At 39.7% G+C, this 15,295-nt stretch overlaps 1 protein-coding gene across 2 annotated transcripts; it reads left to right on the forward strand.

Moving 5' to 3' along the window:
- The first annotated feature begins 5,509 nt into the window (after window positions 1-5,509).
- On the forward strand, window positions 5,510-13,462 carry LOC106712458 (putative ATP-dependent RNA helicase Pl10). 2 transcript variants are annotated; one of them, XM_045686685.1, is made up of 14 exons: window positions 5,510-5,742; window positions 6,469-6,568; window positions 8,130-8,300; window positions 8,547-8,552; window positions 8,774-8,997; window positions 10,323-10,466; window positions 10,689-10,897; window positions 11,048-11,173; window positions 11,680-12,034; window positions 12,114-12,240; window positions 12,320-12,472; window positions 12,583-12,778; window positions 12,862-13,031; window positions 13,187-13,462. In XM_045686685.1, exons 1-14 carry the CDS (start codon window positions 5,698-5,700, stop codon window positions 13,282-13,284), a joined length of 2,124 nt encoding a protein of 707 aa, XP_045542641.1. In that variant the 5' UTR covers window positions 5,510-5,697; the 3' UTR covers window positions 13,285-13,462. The 2 variants fall into 2 exon arrangements, with proteins under 2 accessions (XP_045542641.1, XP_045542642.1); XM_045686686.1 differs by lacking the exon at window positions 8,547-8,552.
- Window positions 13,463-15,295: the final 1,833 nt, after the last annotated feature.

The raw sequence follows: 15,295 nt of genomic DNA on the forward strand, positions 1-15,295 counted from the left end.
AAATAAATATTACATAAAAAGTATAATATTAATGTAGTAATATATAAACCGGCTCCGAAAATCTTCACAATCTCTTCGTGCTTAGGTCGTTCCTTATCACCATACTTCTCGACAAACTCCCGTAAAATCCATCAAGAAGCCATCAGGACAGTTGTCGTCTGTGAAGTTGTACCCGTCGTCGGGAGAATCGTCAAACGCAACGTTTCTTATAATCACTGCAGGTTCGGGAACAACAACATCGTCCCGCATCATCGAACGTGTCCCGATAGATCTTGTATACACTGAAGCTACCAGCAACAATAATACAATTGTTTTTAACATTTTGCACAAATTCGTAGTAACTGTGCGTCAAGCCGTGGATTTTATACACAAATGATATCTGACATCTGAACTAAGGCCAAACGTCGACTTCCGGTCATTTCGCCCACACGAGGATGTCCGGACGGCTCAAAAGATATACGATGTTATTCGATTTAATACAAATTGGACATCTTTTGCGTGTTATTGTTAAATATTTTACGCTTTTCTGGCGAATTACGAGTTTTATTTCAAAATTAATAAGTGAGTCTAAGATACAGTACACACAAACTCGAATAAAAATATATGAAATTTAAATTAACGTAAAATCAAAAACAGTAGATAAATATAAAGAGGAAAATGCTCACACGCCTATAAGACGCCTGTATCTTAAATAATCTTAATTCTAAAAAACGAAACCACGACTGACTGAGGTTCCATTTGTTGGCTGCAATTTAAAACAAAGATTAACATGAAATGACATCTTAACATCAGCACCTAGTCCAGAAAATAAACTATTCTAGTTTTACAGCACAGCACATTTTGAAATTTTCGTTGTTATAAGAACTATAGCTAGTGGTGATAATAGTAGCAAATCATCTTCCTCGAGCTTTCCCTCGGGCATACGCCTAAGTGGGCGCGAAAGCTGCTGTACGTGGAAATTCAAGATGAGGAACTACTTGATACATGAGGACTTATGGGAGGCAATAGACGGTTATCCTGAGAGTGATACTACTCTAGCTTCGATTAAATCACGTAACGATCGTAAGGTGTTGGCGAAGATTTGCTTAACATTAGAAGGTCCTGCAATCACCTATGTCCGCAGCGCAACTTCAGCAAAAGAAGCATGGGATGAACTTAAAAATGCTTACGAAGACCGCGGAATGGGACGGAGATTAGCCCTAGAACGAAAACTATATAGAATGAATCTCGCAGATTACACTGATATGGAATCTTATATCAATGCTGTATTGAGTACATTGAGAGACCTGGATGATATTGGCAAGAAAATAGAAGATGCTTCTGTAGCTGGTATCCTGTTGGGCGGGCTTACAGCTAAGTACGAGCCAATGATCATGACCCTGGAGACGAGTAACATTACGATAACTGCTGATCAGGTGAAAACTAACTGCTAAGTGAAGTATTTCAGAATGATCCAGAACAGGTTGCATTTAGAGCTGGTGGTATTGCAGTTCCAATGAATAAAAAGAAGATTAAGAAAGTGGTGTGTTTCGAATGCAAGGAGCCAGGACATAAGAGACCAGACTGTCCACGACGTAAGAGGAACGAAAAGGACAAGGGAGCGAGTGCTAATGTTACTGCTTTGACGGCACTATCGGGTTCTGACAAGAAAGACGTATGGTTCATAGACTCCGGAGCTACGACTCACCTGACATCTAGGTTGGACTGGATATCAGAACTAAAGACTAGTGTAAGACTACCTTAATAGTGGTAAGGTTACTGTTGTAAATAGGATCTTCTATGAGATCTAAAAATATCGTACATTGTAAGACTGGCATTGTAAAAGCAAGACATTTTTAAATGTGACATGTTTTTATATTCGAATATGTTCTTGAGTTAGAATTTTAATTGAAGTAATTTTGTATGCTGTATAACATGAATTTAACATTTAACATGTATAACATGAATTTGTATTAGTTTAATAATAAACATTGTTTACTAATCTTTAAATAGCGTTATTCGCTGCGCTAACCAAATTACAACAGGTTATGGGTTGACCAAACCGGTAGAAATATGAGCCGCCTAATAACATTCCATATCAAGAATTAGTAGGTTCTTTAATGTATTTAGCGGTCTGTACAAGACCAGATGTAGCTTTTGCAATAAGTTACTTAAGTCAGTTTAACAGTTGTTATGGTGAGCAACATTGGCAGACACTAAAAAGAGTTCTTCGCTATCTTAAAGGCACCAAAAGCCTGGGGCTGGTGTTTAAACAAAGTGGAAGAGATTTAGAAGGATTTGTTGATGCAGATCATGCGGGTGATGTAACAGATCGCAAGTCCTATTCAGGTTATATTTTTAAATTTGGGTCTGCACCCGTAAGTTGGGAAAGCAGAAAACAAACAGTAGTTGCGTTATCAAGTGCAGAAGCGGAATCCATTAGTTTGTCAAATGCTGCAAGAGAAGCAGTTTTCCTTAAGAGGTTATTTGGAGAAATAACTGGAGTTAATAAGACTATTAAGCTGAGTAGTGATAGTCAGTCTGCAATAGCTATGGCAAACAGAAAACTAACCAAGGAGTATTTTCAACAAAGTAGTAATCCGGAAAGTCAAGCCTAAGGCTCCAAAACCTCCGAACTAAGGGTCGCGGTCGTTAGTGCCCCAACAGGACTCTTGACAAGGGAAATCGCATAAAAATCCTAGAAGAGCTCCACGAAGAAATGATTAACTTCGCTTGGCAAACAGAAGGTGCGGGCGAAGAACCAGACATGCCAGTCTTCGTTGGCAAACCAACCTTCGTTGGGGAGCCATAAGAATCTGGTGCGAGGAACATTACACAGTGACCTTTCTCAAGAAAGCGATAGAATATCCGAAGTTGTAACAGGGCAGAGTACTAACTGTAGTCCGGCAGGCTGATCTCCTGCCCCACCAACGGTTCCCGCCTTGTCGTGGCGGTGGGGCTCTAGTAACCGTGGCTGCCTCCCACGGTGAAGCTTAAAGGAACCAGGGTTGGTCCAACGTGCAGGACTGGTTGTCTGAGCCGGGACTGATAGGTCTAGCGAGCAGGGCCGGCCCACCCGGACGAGGCTGAAGACAAATGGAAAAAGTCGCTGGACATAGGACGCATGCTGTACCGTCAGAACAGATGGATATCGATCAAAGACTGGCTACTTCTCGGAGCCGAACGGCAGCAGGAAAGATGGTTCGTGAAGTTAACCATCCCTGACAACCACATACCTACTTTACTAGCCAGGGGCAGGCAACTGGGGTGCTGCCTTGGCAGCGTCTACTTAAAATCCCTGGGTAAAGGAGGCAGGTACCGTAGTACCGTGTCGTAACACACCCCAACACAACAGCCCTCAGGAAGATCTGCCAAAAAAGCAATCCACGCCAAACACCTGCGTAGACCCACCAACAGACACCGCTGTACAGACGTTAGGAACGAAGGAGGGCCCTGTTGAACCCACACCGGGACCATCAGGACTGCAACCAGTTCGTCGGTTGAGGAATCGACTGGCTCCCTGTCAGCCGCCTCTCTCACTGATTGTGACGACGCGGGAGCACTGCTGGCAGGCCTTTATATCGATAAGGAGGAGGACGAATTAAAGGCTCGCCAAAATGCCGTGCCCTTCGTCGAATAAATGCACTCCAATACACTGACAATTAATAACATTAATCTCCAATGGATCAAAGGACACAGTGGTTCGATAGGGAACGATGCAGCAGACGAATTGGCCCGCCGATGGTCAGATAGCAGTGCTATCGGCCCAGCAGGTTACCTAAGATCGCAAATCACAATCCTGGGACAAGATCGAAACATGCAGGCAGGCAAAAGAAGCCCTGCCGAAGATTAACAGGAGGGTAACTAGGAGGTTGCTTCAGTTAAACAAGGCACAACTACAGATAGTTGTGGCTGTCATTACTGGACATGGCAATTTTAATAAACATTTGTTTAATACAGGTATTACAGACAACCCCCTATGCAGATTGTGCATGGGTGATGAAGATACGGCATCCCACATGATACTGCACTGCCCAGCAGTGTATGAATACAGGGTAAAACATCTCGGATCACTGAGAACACTCCCAGAGCTCACAGACATCAAGGGGTTGCTGAGATTTTTTGGAGAGTTGGTTTGGCTGGAGTGAATACAGATTCTCCTCACACATAAAATATTTTTTTTTGTGTTTGTTCCGGGTAATTCTCGAAATGGCTTTGTTGATCACGGGACTTTTACAAGTATTACTTGTAGTCTTTACAAATATCTTGGTGGAAGGTGCACTGCAAAGTACATTTCCTTACATTTATAAAAAAAATGATCTTTTTCTATGTGGTACATGCTCATTTAAAAGTTCAAAAAAATCTTTTAAACAAAAGTAGTATTTTTTCTCACAATTTATATAAAATGTATAAGTTAGATAACCTAGTAAATACAATAAAACATGTGGGCTCAAAACACATAAACAAAATAATAGTGTTATGTATAAAATATCTAATAATTTATAACAAATCAAGTATCACATAATGTAATTTTAAATACATAAGATCTGGTATATAATAACATTTTTTATTTAAAACTATTTCCTTGAACACACTCTGATTAACATTTTCAGTGCCACTGCCTTGTTTGGTAAATTCACTTTCATATAAAATAATTGTAGTAGCATGGAAAGTGTTAATAGGTTACATGGACCCAGTCTTAGTAATTGTCATAGGAGTTAGATCTAATATTGTCTAATAGTTAAATGTAGTGGCTAATAGTTTATAAGTTATTATAACAAAATATATTTTTTTAATTTTTAAATATATGTAAAAAAGAGAGGCAAATACCCTCAACAACAAAGAGACTTATAGACAGAGTATTTCGCTGTTACGATTCTGTTGGTGGTTTCCTGTCTCTCGGCTGTGGTGGGGGTTGCCGTTCTCTGGGCTTTGGTGGTGGTTGCCTTTCCCTAGGTTGTGGCGGGGATTGTCCTGTCGCCTTTTTAGGTTCCGGTGGCGGTTGACGGGGCCTCGGTTCCGGCGGAGGTTGTCGCTGCCGAGGAGCACTAGGATGATGAGTATCTCCTAATTCTGGATTCATATTGTTTTAAAACCTAAAATGCATTCCACACGTTACGCATCGGACAATAGATTATTGTAAACTAGAAAGAAGATGTTAATAAAAAACTGCCTTGCCTGTAGAATGATCGTTAAATATTTAAAAAAATTACAATTTCTCCAAAGTTTTAACAAAACAATACTTCGATTTGTTTTTGACGTTCAGGGGTAATGCTAATGTCTCAATCCATTTGTCAATGTCAGTAAAAAGTGATTGCAAAGTTCTCAATGGTTCTTCTCCGTGAACAAATACGATAGCTGTAAAGACAAATTTTTTGCATTGTTTTATTGCTTGAAATACACAATAAGCACAATGTTTTTCTCGTTAAAAAATTAAGGTACATTTATTTTTCTATAAATTGTTTAATTAAATGGTAATACTGAAAAGGAATGAAATGTACGAAATTTGAATGAGGAGTGAACGATTGAATTGGACAAAGACAAAATCTATCCGAGAAGAAGAACAAAAACTGCGAATGAAAAGTGTTTTCGGGGAGAAAAATTGTCGCTTTTTCATGTGATTTGTGAATTTGTGTTTGTGCAAAATTCATTGTAGACTTTGTTTGTATAGTATTTTTGAAGCAAAGTTGCCAAAAAAACGTACCGCTTGGTAGTAATATGAGTAATGTTACCAACCAAAATGGAACAGGTCTAGAGCAGCAGGTCAGTACCTCATGTACTAGTGCTATGTATTGATTTTCTCTTTATTTGCCAATATATGAATATTTCTTGTATTAATTTTCAATTTACTTTAATAAATTATGTCGTATCTAATTCATGAGGAACAGGGTAGTGCTTTTCTATTATAAAGTCTCTCTTTACGTGTCTCGTTGTAACCAACATGGCGACTTGGGTTCTTCTATGGTATCTGATTGATTTTATAGGCTTTTCCAATTTTGTATTAATTATATCCTCTAGATAATAAAACAAACATTTTCAGCGTTATTTCTGACAATACATGTGAAATGACTGTCACGGTAAATTTGCGTGTCACGATTCGTGGAAATTTACTGCTTGATTTTTCTAAAATTTACAATGCATTTTATAAATATAATGATAAATTTATCCTACCGGTGTACGTTAAGTTTTAATTAATGGCTATTAAAAAATCTGGCACATTATTTTTATTTGAGCCTATCCTACATGTATATAGTTATTGATCTGTAATGTCATATAAATTTTACATACATTTAGTCAGGGTTAAGTTTAGGATAAAAAGCCGTGTTAACTACACTTCAGCTTGTTATTGTTAGCAACAGTTGGTAAAGCTTAATACCATAGTTAAAAGATGACATTTTGAAATAACCTATTTCATAATCTCATCTTTTGAATGATGATATGAATTAATCAGGTTATTTATGTATTTATCAATCAAAATTATGTTGCTAGCTTGCTGGTCTGGACTTGCAGCCTCAGGCTTCTAAGGGTGCTGGCCGATACATCCCTCCGCATCTGCGTAGGCAGTTGCAGCAGGCCAACACTTCTCAAGGTAAAATTTTATTCTAACAAAATAGCTTGAACCAAAATAACACCGAGGACCTCGTATGTAATTATTTAGATATAACCTTAAAAAATAAATATTGTGTTTTTACCCTAATTAGTAAAAAAAAAAATCCGTAATTAATTAGTGGTTTTACAAACAAGTTGTAACTCTTACCACACTAAAAATACAATCATACAAAAATTCATCAACATCTGTCGAGAAATCTTATAGTAGTTACCTCAGTATATTTGTACAAAGATATTTTACATGCATTGACATTTACAAAATGTATTTAAGTAAATGCACTAAAATTCAAAGTTACAACATTTTTATTAAAAAAAAAAAAAATCTTAAAGTAGGTCATTGAGAACATAGGAATCAGGGTTGCATTATCAATTTAACACTTCCTTTGTCAATAGATAACTTTAACTTATTTCTATATTTGTATATTCAATGCTATGATGAGGCTGAGAGGATGTATATTTACTTTTAAATATAACTGTTACTATATCATATTAAATCCAATCTGGGAAAAGTGGTACAATGGTGAAGTCGGCACCAACAATATTAGTTGGGTGCATAAATGGGATGACTCAACTGGTAAAATACCACGACCAAGCCACAGGCTGGTATGATGTCGAAACAATTCTGTATTTCTTTGATGAGTGTTCATGCAGGAGGCCTAGTGTTATTTCTTTTCCTTTTGCCTTCTTACCCTTTTTTTATAATAAAGGGATGGAGAAAGAGGTTGATTTGACAGAAAAGGGGATGCATTGGAAGGGGAAATATTCTTTTTCTGTGTATCCCTTCATCTGTTGATGAAAGATAGGCAACCCACCTGCCATTGCAAATGCTGATGTGGACTATTTTGGCGAATTTACGCGGCTGCTTGCGCATTTGCAAACTTTTGCTTTAAAAAAGTGACATTAAATCTCAAACAATAAACTCTTTTATAACATTTATATTTTTTTATTATTTCATAAACATATTTATTTCTAACAAGTAAATAGCTATTGTACATGGAAATACAATTATATTCATGTATATCCACTAGTATGTTTTGATGCTGTAATGTTTTTGTTTGACCTGGCTATTGTTTATTGTCTTAAAATAATATTTACTAATAATGCAAATATCTTTCATGAATAAGATCCATAGCCCTTATTATGTCATAATAATATCATCTTATTGATATATTAGTATAAATGTACATTTACAATTTCTTTAATTTTAAATTTAAAACAATATCAGTCAGTTTTACATGTAATTTTATTTTTTATAAACATGAACAGTTAGTGTTTACATTATGCCAGTTGTATGCCAGCACTGATATTGAGCAATACTGGTATAATATAAACCAGGCAATAAGACATATAGGGAAATTTGCATATTTTGTTTGTTGCATATCACTCAATAAACAAAACACAAACATTGGTGACTCTTTTTCCTCTGCAGTCAGAGTCCATAGTCAATGGTTTCACATAACTGTTAGTTAATTATACCAGTTCAAATGATAAAATGTCTGTTGGGTGAGCTGGTATGATGTAGAGTTGTGTTTTTGTTGCAGGGGAAGAGCCTAAGCGTCAAAGCTTAGACGCTCGTCCAAACGAGTCTCGGGATATCCGTACATCATTCGGCGGCAACTCCAGGACTTACGAGCGCGGTGGTCGCCGTGACGACCGAGACCGCGACCGTGACGACCGCGGATACGACTCGCGCTACCCGCGCAGGGAACGAGGTCAGTGCAAACACACACCTTAAGATGGGACAACATATCTTATTGTTTTCTAAGATATGTCGAAAGTAATAATTCTGTTCATATCCGACTAATGTAGAAATTTCCCTGAATAACTATCATGAACATTATCATACTCAATTTGTATCAACAAAGCTGTACTAATACAAAGTTTTATTAGAATTTTTATTAGATTTTTTAACTGTGTTTTATAATACTTTCTTCTTTTCATGCTTCATGCTAACACAGAGCAATGTAAGTGATATTAAATATATGGTTTTTTTAAACAATCTTAATTGTTTTTTTTTCTCTAATGTATTTTAATTGTGTAGAATCTTTTGAGGATTAATCGCTATGAACAGCCCCTCTTTTAAAGTAGAATGTTTAGAAAGACTGCAACCTAGCGTAATGTATGACTGGACCTATGTAAAGTTAATAAGTGAATAATTAATATAAAAAAGGAGTTTGAATATCAGGTCGTGACGCGAGCTATCAGAATGGCGAGTCGGAGTCGGAGCGGTGGGGAGGCGAGCGCGGAGAGCGCGGCGGGCGCGGGCGCGAGGACGCCGAGCCCCCGCCGCCGCCGCGCAACGACCGCTGGAAGGAGCCCGAGCCGCGCCAGGACGATAGAGCCCCTTCGCGCAGCCACGGCTGGGGCTCCGACGACGTGCGCCGCAACCGCAGGGACGACGTGTCACATGTATAAAACCTTTTAAATCTCTTCAACTACATTAAATCTTTCCAATTACACTAGCACCAGCACATCATTCATCTGCTCTCTTAGAGAGAAAACGTTTCTCTTCCGCGCCTTTCAACATCATCTCAGTAGTCATTTCTTTCAATAAATTCATTATTCCATCCTTATAAAATAAATCATGAAGTAAGGCTGGTTGGCCACAAAATCCTCCTTCAAGAAATTTATTCTTAAATATGGAGGTTTTATTACCCTGAATCAATTTCTTTTACTAGATTTTTGTAGCATGTCTAGTTTTTTGTACGATTTTTGAAAAATTCAAAATTTTCGGATTTTATTAGAACTTTGAAACATAATTTTTTCGAAACATTATATAGTTGTCTGTGCATATATAGAATTGGTTTTAGCCAGTAGTAGGAGCAAGAAATAATTTTGGTAGTAGGTCATATCCCCTTGCGCGATTATTTCGCAGTTCAGTGTACTCCAAAATGTTATATGAACATAACAAAAATATTAAATCATCATAGTTTTTATATTCAATGTGCTGTTTTTGTTTCCATGTTATATTTCAGTTTTAGAGCATCATAACTTAATGGAGAGATTTTTTTTTGCCAACCAGTGTTATCTATTTTTAAAATAGTTATTATATTTTTATATAAATTTTATCAATTTTTTTTTGTTTCTAAATTGACGAGTATAAAAATATGTGTACTAAAAAAAGTATTACTTATTATACGCGGGAGTTTAAACAAATTAATAGTTACCATCAAGATAATTTGTTTCTCAATTTTTGTGTAATTTTTGGCGTTGTTGATTGTATTTTTGCAGGAACTAATTATGCGTGGTCCATCTCATCTAAATTTTTCATACCTCGTGTATTGTTCTCGTCAATGTTTTTGGCGGTTCAAGATCACCGTGCGCTGCGCAATGCGCCTCCCCCCACATCCCTTCACTCCCCGCCACACCTAAAATTGTGTTCTGCGCAGCGACTCGCGCGATGTTCCGAGCCGCCAAGATGTTTGAACTCCCCCCATAACAAATCAGATGGCCAATGTAACTCAGGGGAGCGACAAACCGGGTTGCGGTATTTCTAATAAAATCACAATAATATTCTATGTTCTTTTCAATTTTTTGTTGCTAAAAGTTAAAAATGTATATTTTGTTATAAGATTGATAAGACATATTTATTTTGTGACTTGGCAAAAAACCTCTCTTTGGGTTTTTAGCCGACTACCGTTCTGATGATCCGAAGTATGTGGGAGCAGGATGTATATTAAGTTAATAGATATGTGATTGTAAAGATATATGTTAATAATAATAATAATGTGTAGAATGATTGGACGATCCCGCTACCTCGCGACGAGCGGCAGGAGTTGGAGCTGTTTGGCACTGGCAATACAGGCATCAACTTCTCCAAATACGAGGACATACCGGTGGAGGCCAGCGGTGACCGTGTGCCGGACTTCATCACCAGCGTAAGTTATAAGTACATATTGTTAATTAAAAAAATACATGAAACCAGACTCTAAAATCGGACATACTTACCACGAAAAATATTATCTTTCGGTTGGTAAGCAAAAGCGAAAACTTCAAGATATAATAATAAAAATAGCGAATTTTTCTACACACATCCAGAGGCTTGCTTTCGACGATTATAATAATAGGTTAATTAATATAATTTCATTGTTTGTTTTCAGTTTGAGGATGTTAACCTGACGGAAATAATGCGTTCTAACATAATGTTGGCGCGATACGACAAGCCGACTCCGGTGCAGAAGTATGCGATCCCCATCGTGCTGGGCCACCGCGATGTGATGGCGTGCGCACAGACCGGCTCCGGTAAGACGGCCGCCTTCCTCGTGCCCATCCTCAACCAGATATACGAGGCCGGACCAGTCAAACAGGGGTAAGTACCATACAAAACTCTCCAACATTTTGCTTTTAACTATTTATTAAAGAGATTATTTCGTACACAGTGTTGACATCAACACCGTTGAATAGTTCATAATTCGACAGTAATATTATATGTTAGTGATGGTATAATGTGATGTTGTAGGACTTACAACCGACGCAAGCAGTACCCGCTGGGGCTGGTGCTGGCGCCGACGCGCGAGCTCGCTACACAGATCTACGACGAGGCCAGGAAGTTCGCCTACCGCTCGCGCGTCAGACCCTGTGTTGTGTAAGTTCACACTTCTATCTATATTTAAGCCTGGCTAAAAAGGTCATGAGGGCGCCATAATTTCTATTGATTTTGCAACATTCTACATCTACACCAATACTTCTAACGCTCATGTAATTTAAAAATCAAATCTTGTATTTTAGATTTATTCTATGTTAATTGCTTTTATATTTTTTTATCCGCGGCTATAAATATCTTCAGCATATTAACAAAACAAGTTAACACGAAATGAAAGAAAGAAACCGCGATTTAAATAAAATGCTTTTATAATTTGATGAAAATCAGTAATGTCAATGCTTTGGTAGCCAATCTTTTTAACGAAATTTTTGTTGCCATTACAAGAAATTAGTTGCGCAGGTTTTCCGCAATAAGTTTAAGGAATTCAATGTTTCAAAAGTCGGCCTTATTGGTTTAGACTTGAGATCATAAGAAAACGTTCTTAAATGCTTCAACTATTATTGCCCTCTTTACATTGTGATAACACCGGCAATCTTTTGTAATTGCAGTTACGGAGGATCCCCCGTGCCGGACCAGCTCCGTGAGCTTGAGCGCGGTTGCCACCTGCTAGTGGCGACACCGGGCCGGCTGGTGGACATGTTGGCGCGCGGCCGCGTCGCGCTCGACCACTGCAGGCATCTCGTGCTCGACGAGGCCGACCGTATGCTGGACATGGGCTTCGAGCCCCAGATCCGCAAGATCGTCGAGTGCCACACCATGCCCAAGACCGGGGAGCGCCAGACCCTTATGTTCTCCGCCACCTTCCCTAAACAGATCCAAGTACTTGCGCAGGACTTCCTGCACAACTACGTCTTCCTCGCCGTCGGACGTGTCGGCTCCACTTCGGAGAATATCACACAGAAAGTAAGATGTATTACTTATTAGATGTTTTGTACGCATTAAATTAATCAAACTTCTTTAATCACCTGCGTTCCTTTGTCAGGTGGTTTGGGTAGAAGAGTCCCACAAGCGGTCGTTTCTGCTGGATCTGCTGAACGCCTCCAACCTGCTGCAGCGTTCGCGCCCCGAGGAAGACCAGCTCACACTCGTCTTTGTCGAGACCAAGAAAGGTCAGTATTGTACAAGTTCGTTATATATCGCTACTGATACTAACTCAAACAGAAGTACTAATGTAATGTATTACTGTAGGTGCGGACCAGTTGGAGGAATACTTAGACGGCGAGGGGTACCCGGTGACGTCGATCCATGGCGACAGGACGCAGCGCGAGCGCGAGGAGGCGCTGCGCCGCTTCCGCTCTGGACAGACGCCCATACTGGTCGCTACCGCTGTCGCCGCTAGAGGTAACAACACTGCATTGACCTATTTTTTTCGTCACACTATAAATAATATATTCTCACAATAAAACACAAGACATAGATGTGATGTATTTACTTGATATTTTTTATACCAGGCTTGGACATCCCTCACGTTCGCCACGTGATCAACTTCGACCTGCCGTCGGACGTAGAGGAGTACGTGCACCGCATCGGGCGTACGGGCCGCATGGGAAACCTCGGCGTCGCCACTTCCTTCTTCAACGACTCCAATCGCGGCCTCGCGCGCGACCTCGTCGAGCTGCTCGTCGAGGCCAAGCAGGACGTGCCCAAGTCCGTACTCTACCCCACTACACGATACATACCGCAGTATTCGAGATAGATGAGACATAATAATAAAATTGTGTGCGTTGCAGTTGGCTGACTAGCACGGCGGCAGACGGGCGACTGGGCGGCGGCGGACGGCGCGCAGGAAGTCGCTCCGGCGGCGGCCGCTTCGGCGGCGGCAGTAGCTTCGGCGCGCGCGACTTCCGTACGCAGCCGCGCCAGCCTCCGCGCTCCGCCGGGCCCTCCGCCATGGGCTCAGGTACACCTACACATTATATGCACTATGTGCACACAGATACAGATACAGCAGCTTTCAGCTATATTTAATGACAGTTATAGATAAAAACGTTAGATACCTGCCTTATTGATAAGTATGTATTCAATAAATATATCCGATTTTTATTTATTCCACAGGTTTTGGATATGGTGGCGGATCCTACGGTGGCAACTACGGAGGCTCGTACGGCGGCGGCGGCGGCAACAGCGGAGGCACCGACTGGTGGGACTCGTAAGCGCCCCACCCCTGCATCTCGCGCCCCGCATCGCCCGCGAAACCAGCTCTCGTCCCCCTCCCCCCACTTCCCCGCGACTCGGCCCTACTCTCGAGCCGCCCCGATTTAATCCCGGTCATTCGTTCGTTCATGGTCGCGAGCGGTGCGACAAACGCGATGGCGTGCGGCTGCCCGCAGGCGCCGAATCTCAGGTCTCCTGCCGCGGGCTCGGCCGCCTCACTAAATATTCTCTTTTAATATCGTCTCCTGTCCTCCGTCGTCGTTGTGCTTGTAACGGTCCTCGCCCCGCGCGTCATGTCGCGTCGCGGCGCGTCTCGTATGTTATAATTTCTTCTCAGTGATGATTATGTGAGAGTAGACAATTAATATAGAAATATTTTTGATGTTTGGTCTGTATCGTGGATTCGTCGACGAATGCTGTGTCTTCGATTTTTATTGTGTATCTATTTTCCGAAGGTCGCTCTCGACACTGGAATTTTGAAGCATTTATGCACTCTTTTGAAATTGTAGCTGTCGATTACGGTAGAAATAGATTTCGTGAAGTACCGATACAGTATCATAGTGGATAATAACTAAATTTTGTCAGTAGAAATCCCATTATTGTAATATCCGCCAATGACTTGGTCAATCATTTGAATGTGAATTTACCAATAAAATTTAAGAATCAGGACCCGTTGTTTCCTTTTAATATTATCCTAACTTATTCATAAATGATACAAAAATTGCAGTTTAAAGAAAACGCGATGGTGGGATTTTCCATCTCTTGGAAATTGGTAATTAGTGCCAAAAGATTACAAGGTGTGTAAGCCACATGCATTTTTAAGGTTCTGGTTGAATACGAAAAACGAGTAAGCCAAAAATGCACGAGATGCGCCGGGGTGTTTCCCGTTGGGCCGACCGAATCCATAGAATCAGTCGGTCTAATGGCATAAAAATTCCCTTTGAGCCGATTGATCGGGAGGCCGATCGTCCCAACGGGAAACACCCATTTTAATGAACGCTTTATCTTCATAAAATATTACGGTAAGTAAAGCACAAAATGAAGCGCTCGCTTATGGATTGATTTTTTTAATGTTCTTTGATCGTCATATTCGTATTAATTATACATTTTATATAGACTGAACCTATTTGACCCGGTGGGTAAAAATTAAACTAAATTATGAAAGTTAACAAGCGCCCCTGTCAGAACAGCAGTTAGTACTACGAAGTAGTTACATACTCTGGGTTTAAATACAAATTTTGTCGATAACGATACGATGGCAATTGTTACAAATACATCCAAACACATTGGAAAATTAACCTAAATGTCATATCATACGTGATGTTTATATGGAAGTTTGTAAATTTCAAAATGGCGACATTGTCTAGAACTTTGTCTGGTCCGGTGGTAGCCCCTGAACCTTGTAGGCGCCCCCTGTCTACCTGTCAGTTTCAGAAAATTGCCATTACATCCGTGTGGGACGACTGACTAATATAATTTTTGCGAGGACAATTGCCAAATGACAACAGCCATCTAGCGGTAAACCTTTAAAACATCTCAGGCTTATCGTCAATGTTTCTAAATGCTTTGGGCTCATTACGCTAGATGTCTTCAAAAAATAAATCATATCAAAGCACGACCAATATAATTTTATAGCTGAAGATTTTTGATTGCTAGTTTTCGCCCATAATTTTTTCATGATCATGGTTCATTAATGATTACATTAATATAAAAATACAATCTCGCAATTTGTTTAATAAAGTGTACAGTTTTCGCTTCTTGTCAGCTACATACATATTACTTCGCACTATAGAATCATAGGAAATAAAGAAATTTTGAATCACATATTTCTATGTTATTATTTCGAAAGTACAAATTGACAGAAATTGACAGAAACGGGCGGCGTACATACATAATTTGTCGATGTACCTACCTTCATAAGATGTCGAGAATTGCAATTGATACGGGTGTTATTTTACCACCTATTATTTTTTTAAATAAAATTTACTTTTAAAATAAATTGACCAATAG

This window comes from Papilio machaon, chromosome 3, assembly GCF_912999745.1.
Source record: "Papilio machaon chromosome 3, ilPapMach1.1, whole genome shotgun sequence".
NCBI classification, from domain to species: domain Eukaryota; kingdom Metazoa; phylum Arthropoda; class Insecta; order Lepidoptera; family Papilionidae; genus Papilio; species Papilio machaon.